The sequence below is a fragment of the Peromyscus leucopus genome, chromosome 18, assembly GCF_004664715.2.
Source record: "Peromyscus leucopus breed LL Stock chromosome 18, UCI_PerLeu_2.1, whole genome shotgun sequence".
NCBI lineage: Eukaryota > Metazoa > Chordata > Mammalia > Rodentia > Cricetidae > Peromyscus > Peromyscus leucopus.
In genome coordinates, this window is record NC_051078.1 from 41,133,578 (window position 1) to 41,148,540 (window position 14,963).

Here is a 14,963-nt window from a genome sequence, read left to right on the forward strand (position 1 = left end):
GAAGAGTGCAAATGCTGCTCTGTCTGCTGAGGATTTGCTGATTTCACTCCTTCCCTTCTCAGAAACTTCATAATTTTGTCAAGTTTAATAATCCTTTCAGATTTTTTTCTTTTTCTTTCCTTTTTTTATTTCTTTTCTTTTCTTTTTTTTTTTTTTTTTGGTTTTTTCAAGACAGGGTTTCTCTGTGTAGTTTTGGTGCCTGTCCTGGATCTCGCTCTGTAGACCAGGCTGGCCTCGAACTCACAGAGATCCGCCTGCCTCTGTCTCTCGAGTGCTGGGATTAAAGGCCTGAACTACTACCGCCCGCAGATTTTTTTTCTGGTCTCGAGAATTATAACAGGGTTGGAGATGCGTTTCAGTTGGTAAAGTGCTTGTCGTGTGAACAGGAAGATCTGCGTTCATCCTCCAGCACCCACACAGTAAAAAGCGGGGCATGGTGGCAGTGCTGGCCTTCTCAGGGCGGGGGAGCAGCCGTGAGAAGATGCCTGGGGCTAACATAATTTTAGTTAAAAATTTGTGGTGAAGTTAGTTCTCATACATGCTCTTTACTTCCATCTGACGAAAGTTCATTCTCTAATGTCTACCCACTTTTCTAGCTGCTTCTGGTCCCTAGTTAAAACCCTTAAGAGTTACGGATAGATCACATATAATTCTATTATTGTTATTGAAATATTGCCACAGAGTGTTGACACTAAGGTCGTTTTTCTAGGATCGTCAACTGTTCCGATACAAAGAAAAAACTCAAAACTAAAGAACAGCACGAAATAAATTATAGGTTGTGTAACACATGAGGTCTTTAGCAAACGTTAGTATTTCTCCTTCTTAGTGAGTTTACCTTTGTAGCCATTTCTCCAGGTAGTCTGGAAGTTCGGGTTTGCTTGCCATTGATGTTGCGAATACTGAATGTTGTTATTCACATTTTTTTATTTGTGTGTTAAGAGTAAGTCCTTTTATTCTTTTAATTGTACCCCAAATAACACAGTTGAGAAATTTTCTTCCATATCATTTTTTAAAACTGAATCCCTACATTTATTATATTTGCTAAGAAATTATTATTCCTCTCGTATCTAAGCAGAGATGTGAAGTAGGTAGAGAGATATAAAAATTTGGAATTCAGGGGAAAAGATGCAGATTGGAGATACAGATTTAGCTTGTAAGGGGATAGCCTTAAGTAGAGATAAATTGTTCAGAAGATATAAAGTTGCAAATAAAATTCTGGAGCTAGTGTGTTAAGATATGAATGAAGAATGCTCCAGAACAGACTGCTTAAGCCGTTTTCTACTCGTAACCCCTTTACTCCTGAGAAATGACTATGTGTAATATGGATATATGTAGGCTTATAAAATGGGCAATCAAACATTGGTAACAAATCATAAGGAATTTTATTATAAAACAGCTACATAAAAATTTATGATTTATTAAAAAGAAAAGCAGTGGGATTGTAGAGATGGCTCAGACCTGGGCTTGGTTCCCATGACAACTCAGCTGTCTGCACCTCCAGTTCCAGGGGATCAGCGCCCTCCACAGGCAACAGGCATGCAAGCGGTGCACAGACGCACGTGTGCAGACGAGACACCCAGACATAAAGTAAAACAGTAAAGACACAAGCAGATTAGCATTCTAAAGAGTTAGATGTGCTCATTTATTTTTACCTAAAGAATAAATCTTGACTGAATATTTGATACTGAAGGACATAGAGCATCTTAAACATTTTCAGAGTCAATCATTTATTTGTTTTTTTTTGTCATTTTACATAAATACATAATACAAAATGTCAGAAGTATATTTAAGGCCATATATAAATGACTGGTGTGCTGGTCTGAGTAACAATAGCCCCTAAGGCTCTCAAACTGGAACGCTTGGTCATCAAGGAGTGGCACTGTTTGAAGAGATTAGGAGGTGTGGCCTTGTTGGAGGAAGTGTATCACTAGGGGTAGACATTTGGGTTTCAAATGCTCAAGCCAGGCCCAGTGTCTCTTGCTGTTGCCTCCTGATCTGAATGTTAAACTCACAGCTACCTCTCCAGCACCATGTCTGCCTGTGTGCTGCCATGCCCTGCCATTGTGATAATGGACTAAACCTCTGAACCTGTAAGTGAGCCCCAATTAAGTGTTTTCCTTTGTAAAACTTGCCCTGGTCATGGTGTCTCTTCATAGTAATAGAACATTGGCTAATACAGAAGTTGGTACTAGGAGTGGGGTGTTGTTGTGACAGGCCTGAACATGTTGCTTGTTGGTAGAATGGCAGACTTTGGGAGTTTGGATTAGGAAAGCAGCTGAATGCTTTAAGTAGGACTTAATGGACTGTATTAGTAGTAGCAGGGAAAACCATGGTGCTGAGATCAATGTAGATTATAATGGCCTGGCCAAAGAGGTTTCAGAGAAGAATATTAATAAGTAGCCTAGAGATCTTTCTTGTGATGTTTTGGTAAAGAATGTAGCTGCTTTTTGCCCACGTCTGAAGAGTCTACCTGAGGCTAAATTGAAGAATTTTGGATTAATGGCATTGGCAGGGATTTCAAAACAGCCTAGTATTGACTGTGTTGCCTGGTTATTAGTGGTCATTCTTATGCAAATCTATAACAGAAAGGAACAAGCTGAGCATGGAAAAATATAAGATGCACAGTTTGAGGAGAGAAGGGGCACCAGGAAGTACAATCGAGCTAAGTTCAGTGCTTATTTAACGAGATAAAAATTTTGAAGAAATGTTTGATGCTAAATGGAATAAAGGGATTGGTGATTTCAGGGCAAGACCTCACCCGGCTAAGTTTCCAACTTGTGAAAGAAATTTTTTAAAAAAGCTTATGGCCAGGCATGGTGGTACAAGCCTTAAGCCCAGCACTGGGGAGGCAGAGACAGGTGGATCTCAATGCCAGCCTGGTCTACAGATCCAGTTTCAAGACAGCCAAGCTTAGGCAGTGAAGGAAACCATCACAAAGAGAAAGTTGGTGAAGATGTCAATTGAACTAAGGGCCATGCTCCAGCCCCAGCAAGCAGAACTTGGCAGCTTCAGCCACTTGGTCCTGGCTTTAGAGTCAAGGATACAAGAAAGGGGTTGTAGAATCTTCTTCTGTGGCTAAGGGAAGCTGCTGAGACTAGAGGTGTTTCTGTGTGGAGACTCAGAGAGGCCAGTGCATGAAATCTCTGAAGGTGGAGCCTGGATTGTGTTGGAGACCCCACGATGTTGAAGATGCCCAAGTTGTCGGATATTTGCCGAAGAGAGCTGCTAACAGGAGTGGAACCACTCAAGAGAAGTGTGTTTTACAGTCAGTAAAGCTGAAAGGAGTTGGAGATCTGAAAAGCATTTTGACATCAGACATGGAGATGCATAATTTGGAGTTTGCCCAGCTGGTTTTAGGTGTCGCTTTGGTTCAGTATTTCTGCTTGTTTCCTTTCCTCCTTTGTGAAATGGTAATGTATATCCTGTGCCATTGTATGTTGGAAGTACGTGATCTGCTTTTTTATTTTAATTTTACAGGGGATTACAGTAAAGAGATTGTCATGAGTCTCAGAAGAGACTTTGAACTTTGGACTTTTAAACTGCATTGAGACTATACAGATTTTGGAGTTGAACTGAATGCATTTTTGCATTATGATGACTCCAAGCCTGTGGGGGTCAGGAGTGGACTATGGTGGTTTGAATAAGAATACCCCCATAGGCTTATAGATTTGAACGTTTGGTCACCGGGGAGTGGCACTGTTTGAAGGGATTAGGAGGAGGTGTGGCCTTGTTGGAGTAGGTGTGGCCTCTTTGGAGGAAGTGAGTCACTGGGTGTGGCTTTGGGGTTTCAAATGCTCAAGTCAGGCCCAGTGTCTCTCTCTTGCTGCTGCCTGCCAATCCCGATGTCGAACTCTCAACTCCCGCCCTCTCCAGCACTGTGTCTGCCTACGTACTTGCCATGCTTCCCACTAAGATGATAATGGACTAAACCTCTGAAACTCTAAGCCAGCCCCAATTAAATGTTTTTCTTTGTAAGATTTACTATGATATGGTGTCTCTCTACAGCAATAGAAAATTGACTAAGACAACTGAAAATCCTTTCATAATCCTAAACCAAGCTTCATCTAATGCCCTTTTGAGAGACTCAAGTCAGTAACTCAAACAGAAATGTTTAAAGTCATATATTCCAACACAACACAGTCATTGATTTGATACTTACATGTTGAGAAATGATTAGAACAAACTATTGCCTTTTTTTTGTAATTAAACTGCTTGTGTTTCTATAAAAGCAGGAAATGTCCTATTTGCAGTAAAAAGTACTGCGATTTATAATGTACAGAAGTCCTGAATCTGAACCAAGGCATTCAGGTGGTGTCTATTAGCACCATGTGGCATGTACAACACCATGTGTGCATGTTGGGGTTCAGAACCAAGGCTTCAATGAAGTCCTGTGAGGCACCCTGGGTGAGCACAGCAGAAATACCTGAGAGTCATCAGTTATTGATTTTGAATTATTTGTTGCAGAACTTCCAGAAGCTTTATACTATTGCCGATTTTTTTTCAGCAGCCCCATGTGGGTTTGCAACCATAGTTGAGAAGCTGAGTTCTAGAAGGGAGCCTGAGAAGAGACCTAGCAAGGTCAAAATGTCACAGCAGAACACAGAATCAAAATCCAGCAAAGCCAAAAAGATCCAAAAAACAAAAAACAAAACAAAACAAAAAATCCAGCAAAGCAGTTCAAAAAGGAAAAAATGAGCCTCATCTTAAATATTGTAAACAGGTTATGTAAGATAATTGCTAAAATTGAATCGTTGAGTAATCGAAAGTCACTTGGGGATGTAGCTCAGTGCCTAGCATGTGTAAGGACGTGGATTCAGTCCCCCACACTGGGAAACAGTCCATTTGTTTAAATGATTTCAGTAGAGTATTGGGGCCAACGGCCGGACTACAGTTCGTTAAAGAGTGTGCATCTGCAGAGAGGGAGAGATTACCAGGGTGGACTAGTCTCTCAGTCCCTGAACTTCTTCCTGAGAGCAGGGAGGGTCTACAGTTTGGAGCACATACCAGAGGGACTCAGGTTGCTTGGTTAGTGCCTTTGTTTGAGAGAAATTGAAACATGTCTATATATGAGGCAAAAATACATCTGTAGAAACCAAAAAGCTATGGCATTGGTAACTTAATAAGGAAAGCTGTTAGAATTCTGTCTACTTCATAAGTGAAATTAACTTAAAGGTATAAGAATTTGCCTTAGGTGAGGCTGCAGAGATGGCTCAGCAGCTAAGAGCACTGGCTGCTCTTCCAGAGGACTCAGGTTGGTTTCCAGCACCTGCTTGGCAGTTCACAACCATTTGTAACTCTACTTCCAAGGGACCTGACACTCTTCTGGCCTTCACGGGCACAAGGCAAACATATGGTGCATATTATGAAGGCAAAACACCCGTACACATAAAATAAAATAAATTTAAAAAAATGGGACAGACAAGATGGTTTAGTGGGTAAAGGTGATTGCTGCCAAGCCTGATGACCTGGGTTTGATTCCTGGGACGTACGTGGTAGACAGAACCGACTTCCTCAGGTTGTTTTCTCTTTTCCATGGCACATACACTACACTACATACATACACCTACACACACACACACACACACACACACACACACACACACACACACATTAAATAATTGGATTAAAAATGTAATTAAAAAAGTGAACCCTGATCACCAAGAAGAGGAGGAGGAGGAGGAGGAAGAATTTGCCTTAGGACTGGGGACGTGGCTCAGTGGGTAAAGGGCTTATTGCACAAGTATGAGGGTGTGAGTTCAAATCCCAGGTCCCACATAAAGCCAGGCAGAGCAGCAGCTGTCTGTAGTCACAGTGCTTCCATCGCCAGATGGGAGGTGAAGAGAGGAGAACCCCAGAAACCTGCAGGCTCTCTAGCCTGGCATGTGCAGCAGCAGATAACAGAGAGACTGGTTTCCAAAAGGATGCAAGGTGAGGCCCAGTGCCTAAGGTTGTCCTATGACCTCCACATGCTCCTGCACTTATATGTCATACTTACCAGTAATAACAACAATAATAATAATTTTCCTTAAGTCATAATGATTATTTGTGTATTTTATGAGTCTTTTGTGATTTTTAAGACTAACACTTCTTTTGAAAAATTCAAACCACACAAGTACATCAAGTAGAGAGTAAGTCTCTTGTTTCTGTAGTTTCAGTAACTCCTTGCAATCTGATACATGTTACACGGTAATTTTTGTCTGCCTATACTGGTATTTACCTGTGTGAGAACAAATGTTCTTTTCTACCTAGCACAGTCAGCTGATACAGAATTTAGTGATGGGCGTAAAAAACTGAAAACCAACAGGTCTATATGATTTCTTTACATCTGTGCCATAGAATGGTGTGTGATAACTCAGTTCATGTTCAAGAACTTTGTTTACAGACACTTACCTGCTCTTTGTTCTTCTTCTGTAGAGTGGATGTAACTGAGATTCAGGTAGCTTTAGTGATCATCTTTATATTGTCTACATTTGGAGGAGCAACAATGTGGGACTATACGGTAAATCTAAATGTTTAAATTTACATTTAAGTGCTTTTTATGTACATAGGAAGATAGTAGATTGTTGCCTGTCTTTAGAAATCCTTGGAGTTATAGTTAATTCATTCTCTTTTGTAAGCTTTCTTTCATTTGATAATATTTATATCCTATATGCTCTGTTTACATGACTTTTTTTTCTGTAATGAATGTTTTATTGCATAGAAAATGTCCCTATTTTTCTAGTACAAAAGAGAATAAAATCTATTGAAACTGCCTTTCCTAGGGCAGAATTTATCACATAAAACAAATATTTTTAAAACAATTAGTAAAATATATTTGAAATTTGTCCCTAAATATCCTCTGCCTCAATGCCTATACATCATACATACATACACACACACACACACACACACACACACACACACACACACACTTTTTAAAAATCAAGTCTTACTTAAAAACAATGGGAAGGTTTCCTGTAGCACTTAACTATTTCACATCTTCAGTTACTTCACACCTGCAAGCTCAGACACAGACTTTCAGCGTACTCTCAAGTAGTCATACTTTCCTCAAGACATTCTGACTCCTTCCCATCTGAACCATACAATCAAGGATATTCCACTGTTGAACTGAATCCACCAGATGCTGAACATGGACCAAGAAGCAGCTGACAGGTTCTAGTCACTGAGTCAGGTGTGGGTGGCTTCAGTTTGTAACTGAAGCTTAAATTTGTTTCATTCAGGGTTTTTCGGCAATGGCATGAGGAAAGAACACACCTTGGTCTCACAAACTATGATACTTGATTGCTTTCTACATTTAGTTGTTAACCTATAATGTCCATAGATTTTGGTATCATCTCTCGAAGTCTATTTTCAAAATACACTAGCTATAGCACCTAGCAATTCATTGTTACTGTTTTTAAATCCTTTGCTGCCTTTGGAAGTTGTCTTGAGCAACAGTTGACCAACAGGTAAATATATTGCTGGAGGTTTAATCCTGGATATTTTAACTACACAGTTTTTTGCATGCACACACGGTATTCATCACATGTAGAGTGCAGACCGCTGTGTCTGCCTTTTCTGTGATGCTGCCTTTTAGGAGCTGCTGAATTGCAGTGAACTATCCTTTTTCATGTTTAAGTCAGATAAGGCTTGTGAAACGAACTATTTGATTATGATCCTCTACACAGACTGAACTGATTTGTCGATTCGTTTTTTTTCAGTTAGTAAAGCAATCCTAGAAAAGTTCCAGTTCTTATTGCAGAAGCTGAGGTTTGATTTTGCGAAAAAGGATAGCCTATTGTACACCACCAGGTCATGTTTCTTTCTATTTAGTAGGGAGAGAAACTCAATTTTCTTAATGATTTGTTTGTTTCCTCTACCCCTAAAGATACCTATTCTAGAAATAAAACTGAAGATCTTTCCAGTTCTTGGAGTAGTAGGTGGAGCAATATTTTCCTGTTCAAATTATTTCCATGTGATCCTCCATGGTGGTGTTGGCAAGAATGGATCTACTATTGCAGTAAGACATTGTTTTCATCATCTTTCAATATTAATATATAATAAATTTTCATTATAAAAGATATCCAAATACCTCAAACTCAAGAATGGAGAAAGAAACCAGTTACCTTGAAGAGTTCATTTTAGACACATAACACAAAAGCATTTAAAAAAACAGCTTAGAGCCGGGCGGTGGTGGCTCACGCCTTTAATCCCAGCACTCGGGAGGCAGAGCCAGGTGGATCTCTGTGAGTTCGAGGCCAGCCTGGGCTACCAAGTGAGTTCCAGGAAAGGTGCAAAGCTACGCAGAGAAACCCTGTCTCGAAAAAAACCAAAAAAAAAAAAAAAAAAAAAAAAGCTTAGATTTAAAGCATTTTTCTTTCTTGTAGTGTTTTATTTTTGCACATAATAACCATAGTCATCATCAGTGCCGTTCATTTTCTTTCATTTTGTGCCTGGATCAAGCCAGCATCAAGGAGATTGGAGCATGGGATCTTGATTGAATGATAGGAAAGGTGCCAAAGGTCAAAGGTTTCATAGATGGGAGAATTTATTACTTATAAATTTGTATTGACATTTTACTGAAATTTACTTAAAGGTACTCTAATGATTTTGATTTAAATTTTAACCTCAATTCTTGAGTACATATGCCTGTCTTTGTGTTCTTTATACTTTGCTTATGCTATCATAATTTGTAGATTTATTCGTATTTGTTTTAAAAAGTCAGTATTTTTTTCTATTTAAAAATATTTTTATTTTATCACTCTTTTCTTTTTCTTTTTTTATTTTATAATTTAATTTAATTTTACATATCAGTCACGGATTCCCTTGTTCTCCCCCCTCTAGCCCCCCCCCAGCCCCCCCCCCCCCCATTCCCATCTCCTCTAGGGCAAAGACTCCCCTGGGGATTCAGTTCAACCTGGTAGTCCAGGCAGGTCCAGTCCCCTCCTCCCAGGCTGAGCCAAGTGTCCCTGCATAAGCCCCAGGTTCCAAACAGCCAACTCATGCACTGAGGACAGGTCCCGGTCCCACTGCCTGGATGCCTCCCAAACAGATCAAGCTAATCAACTGTCTTACTTATCCAGAGGGCCTGATCCAGTTGGGGGCTCCTCAGCTATTGGTTCATAGTTCATGTGTTTCCATTCGTTTGAAAAAGTCAGTACTTTTAAGGAAAATAAAGATAGAATTTCAGATACTTTTAAATAAATGTGATATCTCCATTTTTAAAAAGTCTAATAATATCTTCAAGATAGTTGACCATAAGAAGATAGTACTTATTCAAGTGATGACATTTTATAATAAAACTATTAGAATGGCTTTTAAGAATTACTTTAAACTGTTGCATTCTATGACTCAAAAATTTCTGTCCGTAAAGGATTTATTGACTTAAAACAAGGTTTAATTTTTTGTTTGTTTTCTTGAGGCAGGGTCTCTCTATGTAACCCTGGAAGTCCAGAAACTTGCTGTGTAGACCAGACCAACTTCACACTTACCAGCTAGAACAAGATTTAATTACCAAGAGAGACACAGTATTTTTAGTTACAGGAATTCTCATTTTCCCATCACTTGTAAATTGGCTCTCAAGACAGTTTCAAAAGTCTCCCATAATTGATTCTTAAATTTTAATGTATCATTTATAATTCAAAAGCAAATTATAAAATTCATTTAGATGTGCAGATTCTGATCTGCTTATAAAGACTCATGTTTTGGTTTTCTCTGCTAACCTTTGAGAATTTATTGGTGCTTTTCAACATGGTTTTTGTGAAACATTATGATCTGCTGTTATATATCTTTTTTCTGTATTCACAGATCTACATTTATTATCAGTCATACTTTATACTACCTTTTGATGACATTAATTTTCATTTTTGAAGAAATTAAGAACAAAGTTTCAAAATAAAATTTTTAGTCTAGAATCCTTATAATAAAACAGAAAATGACAATGTTTGCCATGTAATATAACATGTGCAGTGTTAAAATGTGGTGATTAAGTATTTTGCTTTTATCCCTTAGGGTACCAGTGTCTTGTCACCTGGACTCCACATAGGATTAATCATTATATTGGCAATAATGATCTATAAAAAGTCTGCAACAAATGTGTTTGAAAAACACCCTTGCCTTTATACCTTAATGTTCGGATGTGTCTTTGCTAAAGTTGCACAAAAATTGGTGGTAAGTTTTTTTATGATTCATGATATATAAATAGTATAGCCTTCCACAAAGCTGGAAACAATTTCTTACAAAATGTTGGTTTTCCTTTACAACAAATAGCTGTTTGTGTTCCAGGTAAAACTATGAGTTAATAGTATAGTCAATTCCTTTGTTCCTCAGTAATAGTCAAGTATAACTTTCTGATATCAAGGAACTTAAATATTAGGACTTTTAATAAGCTATCTGCTCATGAACTTGAGATGTACATTCAATATTCCTTTATCAAATATGAAATGAAGTAGACTTGTCTTAATAGTGAATTAATGTCATAAATGTGTCCTGAAAGTTAGAGCAAAAACATTTAAAACTTAATAGTGAAATTATTTTATTTGCATTTTTATAGATAGCTCACATGACGAAAAGTGAACTCTATCTTCAAGATACTGTCTTTGTTGGTCCGGGTCTTTTGTTTTTAGACCAATACTTTAATAATTTTGTAGATGAATATGTTGTTCTATGGATAGCAATGGTAAGTACATTTGAGCTTTTTTTCTTTTTTTTAAGATTTATTTATTTATTATGTGTACAGCATGTATGACTGCAGGCCAGAAGAGGGCACTAGATCTCATTACAGATGGTTGTGAGCCACCATGTGGTTGCTGGGAATTGAACTCAGGACCTCTGGAAGAGCAGTCAGTGCTCTTAACCTCTGAGCTATCTCTCCAGCCCACATTTGAGCTTTTAATATGCCGGCTCAAAGTTTAAGAACCATTTTCAATGAGACTATATATTTATGTATGATATATAGTCAGTATCTCTGTATGTTTAAATTTAATTTACTTTTTTTTTAAAAGATTTATTTATTATGTATATACAGCATGTATGACTGCAGGCCAGAAGAGGGCACCAGATCTAATTACAGATGGCTGTGAGCCACCATGTGGTTGCTGGGAATTGAACTCAGGACTTCTGGAAGAACAGCCAGTGCTCTTAACCTCTGAGCCATCTTTCCAGCCCCAAATTTAATTTACTTTTAATCTATGAATCATTTTATAGTATGTGTAGAAGTAGAAGTGATTGGCGTATCTGAGAAGTCAGGCTTCCAACAACCTAGATCATGGAAATTCAGCTGTGTACCTAAAGATAACTCTTCTCTCTCCCCCAAATCAGAACAGACATTTAAAAAAACATTCCACTTTGCCCACGACTTTCCAACTTTACTTAGGCTTATTAAAGTTATCCTCAGCTTCTATCAGGTAACAAGCCAATTGGATGGGGTTGGTGTTAGCACTTAGTGTTGGAGAAACAGAACAGATGTAACATGTCTCAGGATAAGATTTGAAGACTAGCTTATGTTTGAGGTAAGCAACCTTGAATATGGCCAGAACCTCCCCCAAAAATGGGGGGAAAAATCAAACGCCTATTTTTTGTTGTTTTGGTTTTTTGAGACAGGGTTTCTCTGTGTAGCCCTGGCTCTTCTAGAACTCGCTCTGTAGACCAGGCTGGCCTCAAACTCAAGAGATCCACATGCCCCTGCCTCCAAAGTGCTAGGATCAAAAGTGTGCACCACCACCATCTAGCTAAAGCGCCTATTTGTAATAGTAATTGGCCTGATTTACACCAACAATAGAGCAGTCTGATGAACTGAAAATGTTAATTTTTTTATTTAAAAACACTATGTGAAAGACAATTTAGATACACAAAACATGGGTCAAACAGAACATCTATGGTCCATGGTATCTTTAGGGGAAAGCTTTCAGAGATATAAAGAGCATGATAGATTTTTCCAAGTAAATAAAAAGGAGCCTTTCCTGTGGGTGAGAATTCCATTTCTAAAAGCTTTTTCTAGGCTTTATTTTCTGAAGGATAGATAGTATTTGACTCTTTAATTTCTAGGCAGTATCATAGACCTTTTCATCTTTTAATACAGCGGAACTTGATGTATGCTTCCCTTGACTAGTTTCCTTTCTAGGCCTTTTAGGTTCTTAAATATCAAAGGAATAAAAATATGTCAACAACCTATTCTAATAGGAAATCCGTGGCTTCATTGAATGGCATAAAGTTGGGAGAGTGTAGAGTCAGAAGATAGTGTGTTGGAATATTAATTTAGGATGTGTTACATTTGTTTATGCTGTGGAATATTTGCTTAATGACGCAAAGATGTGTCACATTTGTTTAAATTAAATTAACCTGCAGTCAGGAGGCTGAATCAGCAATTAGCTGATAGGAAATGGTAGGGAGGAACCACGTGTAGCTAGGGTTCTTAAGTGGGGGCGGAGCAGAAGGATGCTGGTTTTTGGGGAGAAGGAGAGGTTAGCTAGCAGAATTTCACTCAGCCTTTAAATCCTGAGTTCTTTAGAGGGGTAGGGATTTAGATAGTTTCCTTTAGTGGCCTTCAGAGGGCAGTACCTGAGGGAACAGAATTCCCGTAGTAGCTGCTGCCCTTTCGGTCTAACCACTGCTGGTAGCTGCAGATTAGGACAGCGGTTGCTTAAAGGGCAGCCACTGAAATTATATGAAAAACAACTTAAGTTCCTCTACTTTAGAGCATTTGTACTTTAGTCTTTTTACCTATGTTTCAATTTCTATAATACCCAGAATATCTAGACATTGTGGCACATGCCTGTAATCCCAGTACTTGGGAAACTGAGGCAAGAGAGGTGACATGAGTTAAATGCCAGCCTAGGCTAATGACTAAAAGACCAACCAGGACTATATAGCAAGACTCTGTTTAAAAAAAAAAAAAGCAACCCACTAAGGATGTAAGATTTAAGTATAAGAGGTATAAAGAGTACTCTAAAATACAGTATTTTAAGTTAGCAAGTTGGGGCTGATATAAAAATTGTATTTTTAGAAAAGATGAACCATAACCCATTTTATATTTTCTTTTTTGCTTCCAAAGGTCATTTCTTCATTTGATATGATGATATACTTTAGTTCTTTGTGCCTGGACACCTATAAATCTTGATATCTAATGAATCAAAGTGAAGATTTATTAGCAAATTTAGACCTGAACTAATAAAGGCATATATATAAAATCCCCATAGTTTTATTTACCGTAATTCTTTTGAATTTAACTTCTTTAACATCAAGTATATTATTCTCATAACTTCTTCAATTGAATTTGGGGTGATTGATAATATGTTTTTTTAGACTTGGTAGAAGCCTTTGTGCAAATATCTGTTCATAATCGCAAAAAAATGGCGTCATTTTATATGATATTAGATAATACTTATAAAAGTTTCTTTTTGATTTTGGCCTTAAATAACTTTACACAGTGCTTTCAACCTGCAAAAATTTGATCTTCAAGACTGACCTTTTTATCCTTATACAATTACTAAATATTCTCAAGACTTTTGCCATGCCCAATGAATAAGGTGGCAAGGAGGCAACGGGCAACACCCTAAGCTCCAAAATTCAGGTTCACAAGCTTTATGAGATGTTAACTTATGTTAGCCCGAAGGAAAAGAGGAGGTACGGGTGAGCAGTAGTGTATCCTATGGTGTCGAAGCAAATCTCCCTATGCAGAGAGACTCAGTCCGTTAGCCACAGTGAGTCTATTAGGTCCTCCTCATGAACTTAAAGGTATTGATGTTTTCACAATGTACAATGACACTCATAATGATTCTCAGGCAGTTCCCAAATTGCTTGAGGATCTCAAAAGGCGTTTCAGTATGCTGACCACTCACCCTCTCTCGTCCGAGTAACGCCATAATTAATTTAAATCACTGACATCAGTTATCAAATAGGTAAAAATCTGTATGAATAGCAACTAAGATCAAAAAAATAATGAAATATGAAAATACCAAGTGGAAAACTCCAGTAAAAGAAAATTGAACCCCAATAATTGTTAAGATAAGATCTACTTCATTGTGTCGTACACAAACTAATTAACCTATCAGAATATAGAGTATTTAGCACTTGCCCAATTATGAGTATTATATACCCAAAGGAAAGTCATTTCAAGAGACAATCTTGAGAGAGAAAAAATAGCTATCTATCTCTGCTTTCTTAGGGGCAAAGATGAACAAATTTAGACTTGATGATGAATACAGCTCTCTGAAAATATGTTGAGTTCTACTTCACAAAATTAATATATAAAAGCTTATTGATATTCACACATTAATTCACTAGGATAATTGGACGTCAAAGATGAATATACATTGAATTTGTAGTGTAGTATAGATATTGTTATAATGGTTATATACAGCTTCTCACACATTGGTTGTGAAATGAGAATGAAAATTGACTGATAGCTAATTATATGCAAATGTAGGTTTTTTATTTATACTCTAAGCAAAAAAGTCTACTATCTAAGAACTTTAAACAGTGAATATAATACAGTGGCCTAAGTGGACTGAGTGAATGTTTTGTCGATATTTTCCTAAGCTTCAGGTAAGAAGGAAATCTCGTTGGATGTTATACTCTACGCGATTTGACAATTATATATGGTGAACACGTGTGAGAGACGCATAAGAGCATGGTGTAGACCTAACTGCAGTTAATACCGTAACTAGTAAGATAATAAATCACTTCCATGTGAATAAAAATAATATGGTATAATCTTATAGCGTCCAAAGGATAGGATACATAAAATGTAAGTCTAAAATAATTATCAGAAATATTTAGATTGAAACTTCTAGATAAAAAAATTATATGAATTAACCTTTCAATAGATGGTAGCTTCTTGCATTCATTTATACTACATCGTAACACCATTAGGATATATAGAGATTACTAACATGTAGCTTATATTTCTACCCTATATCTAGTGATGAAGCAAATACGACAATTTATAGAATTTTTTCTTTATTATTGCCCTAAAAATCCTTTAG

The 14,963-nt window shown here is 37.6% G+C and overlaps 1 protein-coding gene across 1 annotated transcript in view; it reads left to right on the plus strand.

The window, feature by feature from the left end:
• Chpt1 (choline phosphotransferase 1) overlaps positions 1 to 13,096 on the plus strand; it is a 34,289-nt gene extending 21,193 nt beyond the window's left edge. Inside the window, exons 4-8 of the mRNA XM_028880325.1 lie at positions 6,415 to 6,499; positions 7,868 to 7,999; positions 9,991 to 10,149; positions 10,532 to 10,657; positions 13,031 to 13,096. Coding sequence (XP_028736158.1) covers positions 6,415 to 6,499; positions 7,868 to 7,999; positions 9,991 to 10,149; positions 10,532 to 10,657; positions 13,031 to 13,096 — 568 coding nt within the window. The remainder of the gene's footprint in view (positions 1 to 6,414; positions 6,500 to 7,867; positions 8,000 to 9,990; positions 10,150 to 10,531; positions 10,658 to 13,030) is intronic.
• Positions 13,097 to 14,963: the final 1,867 nt, after the last annotated feature.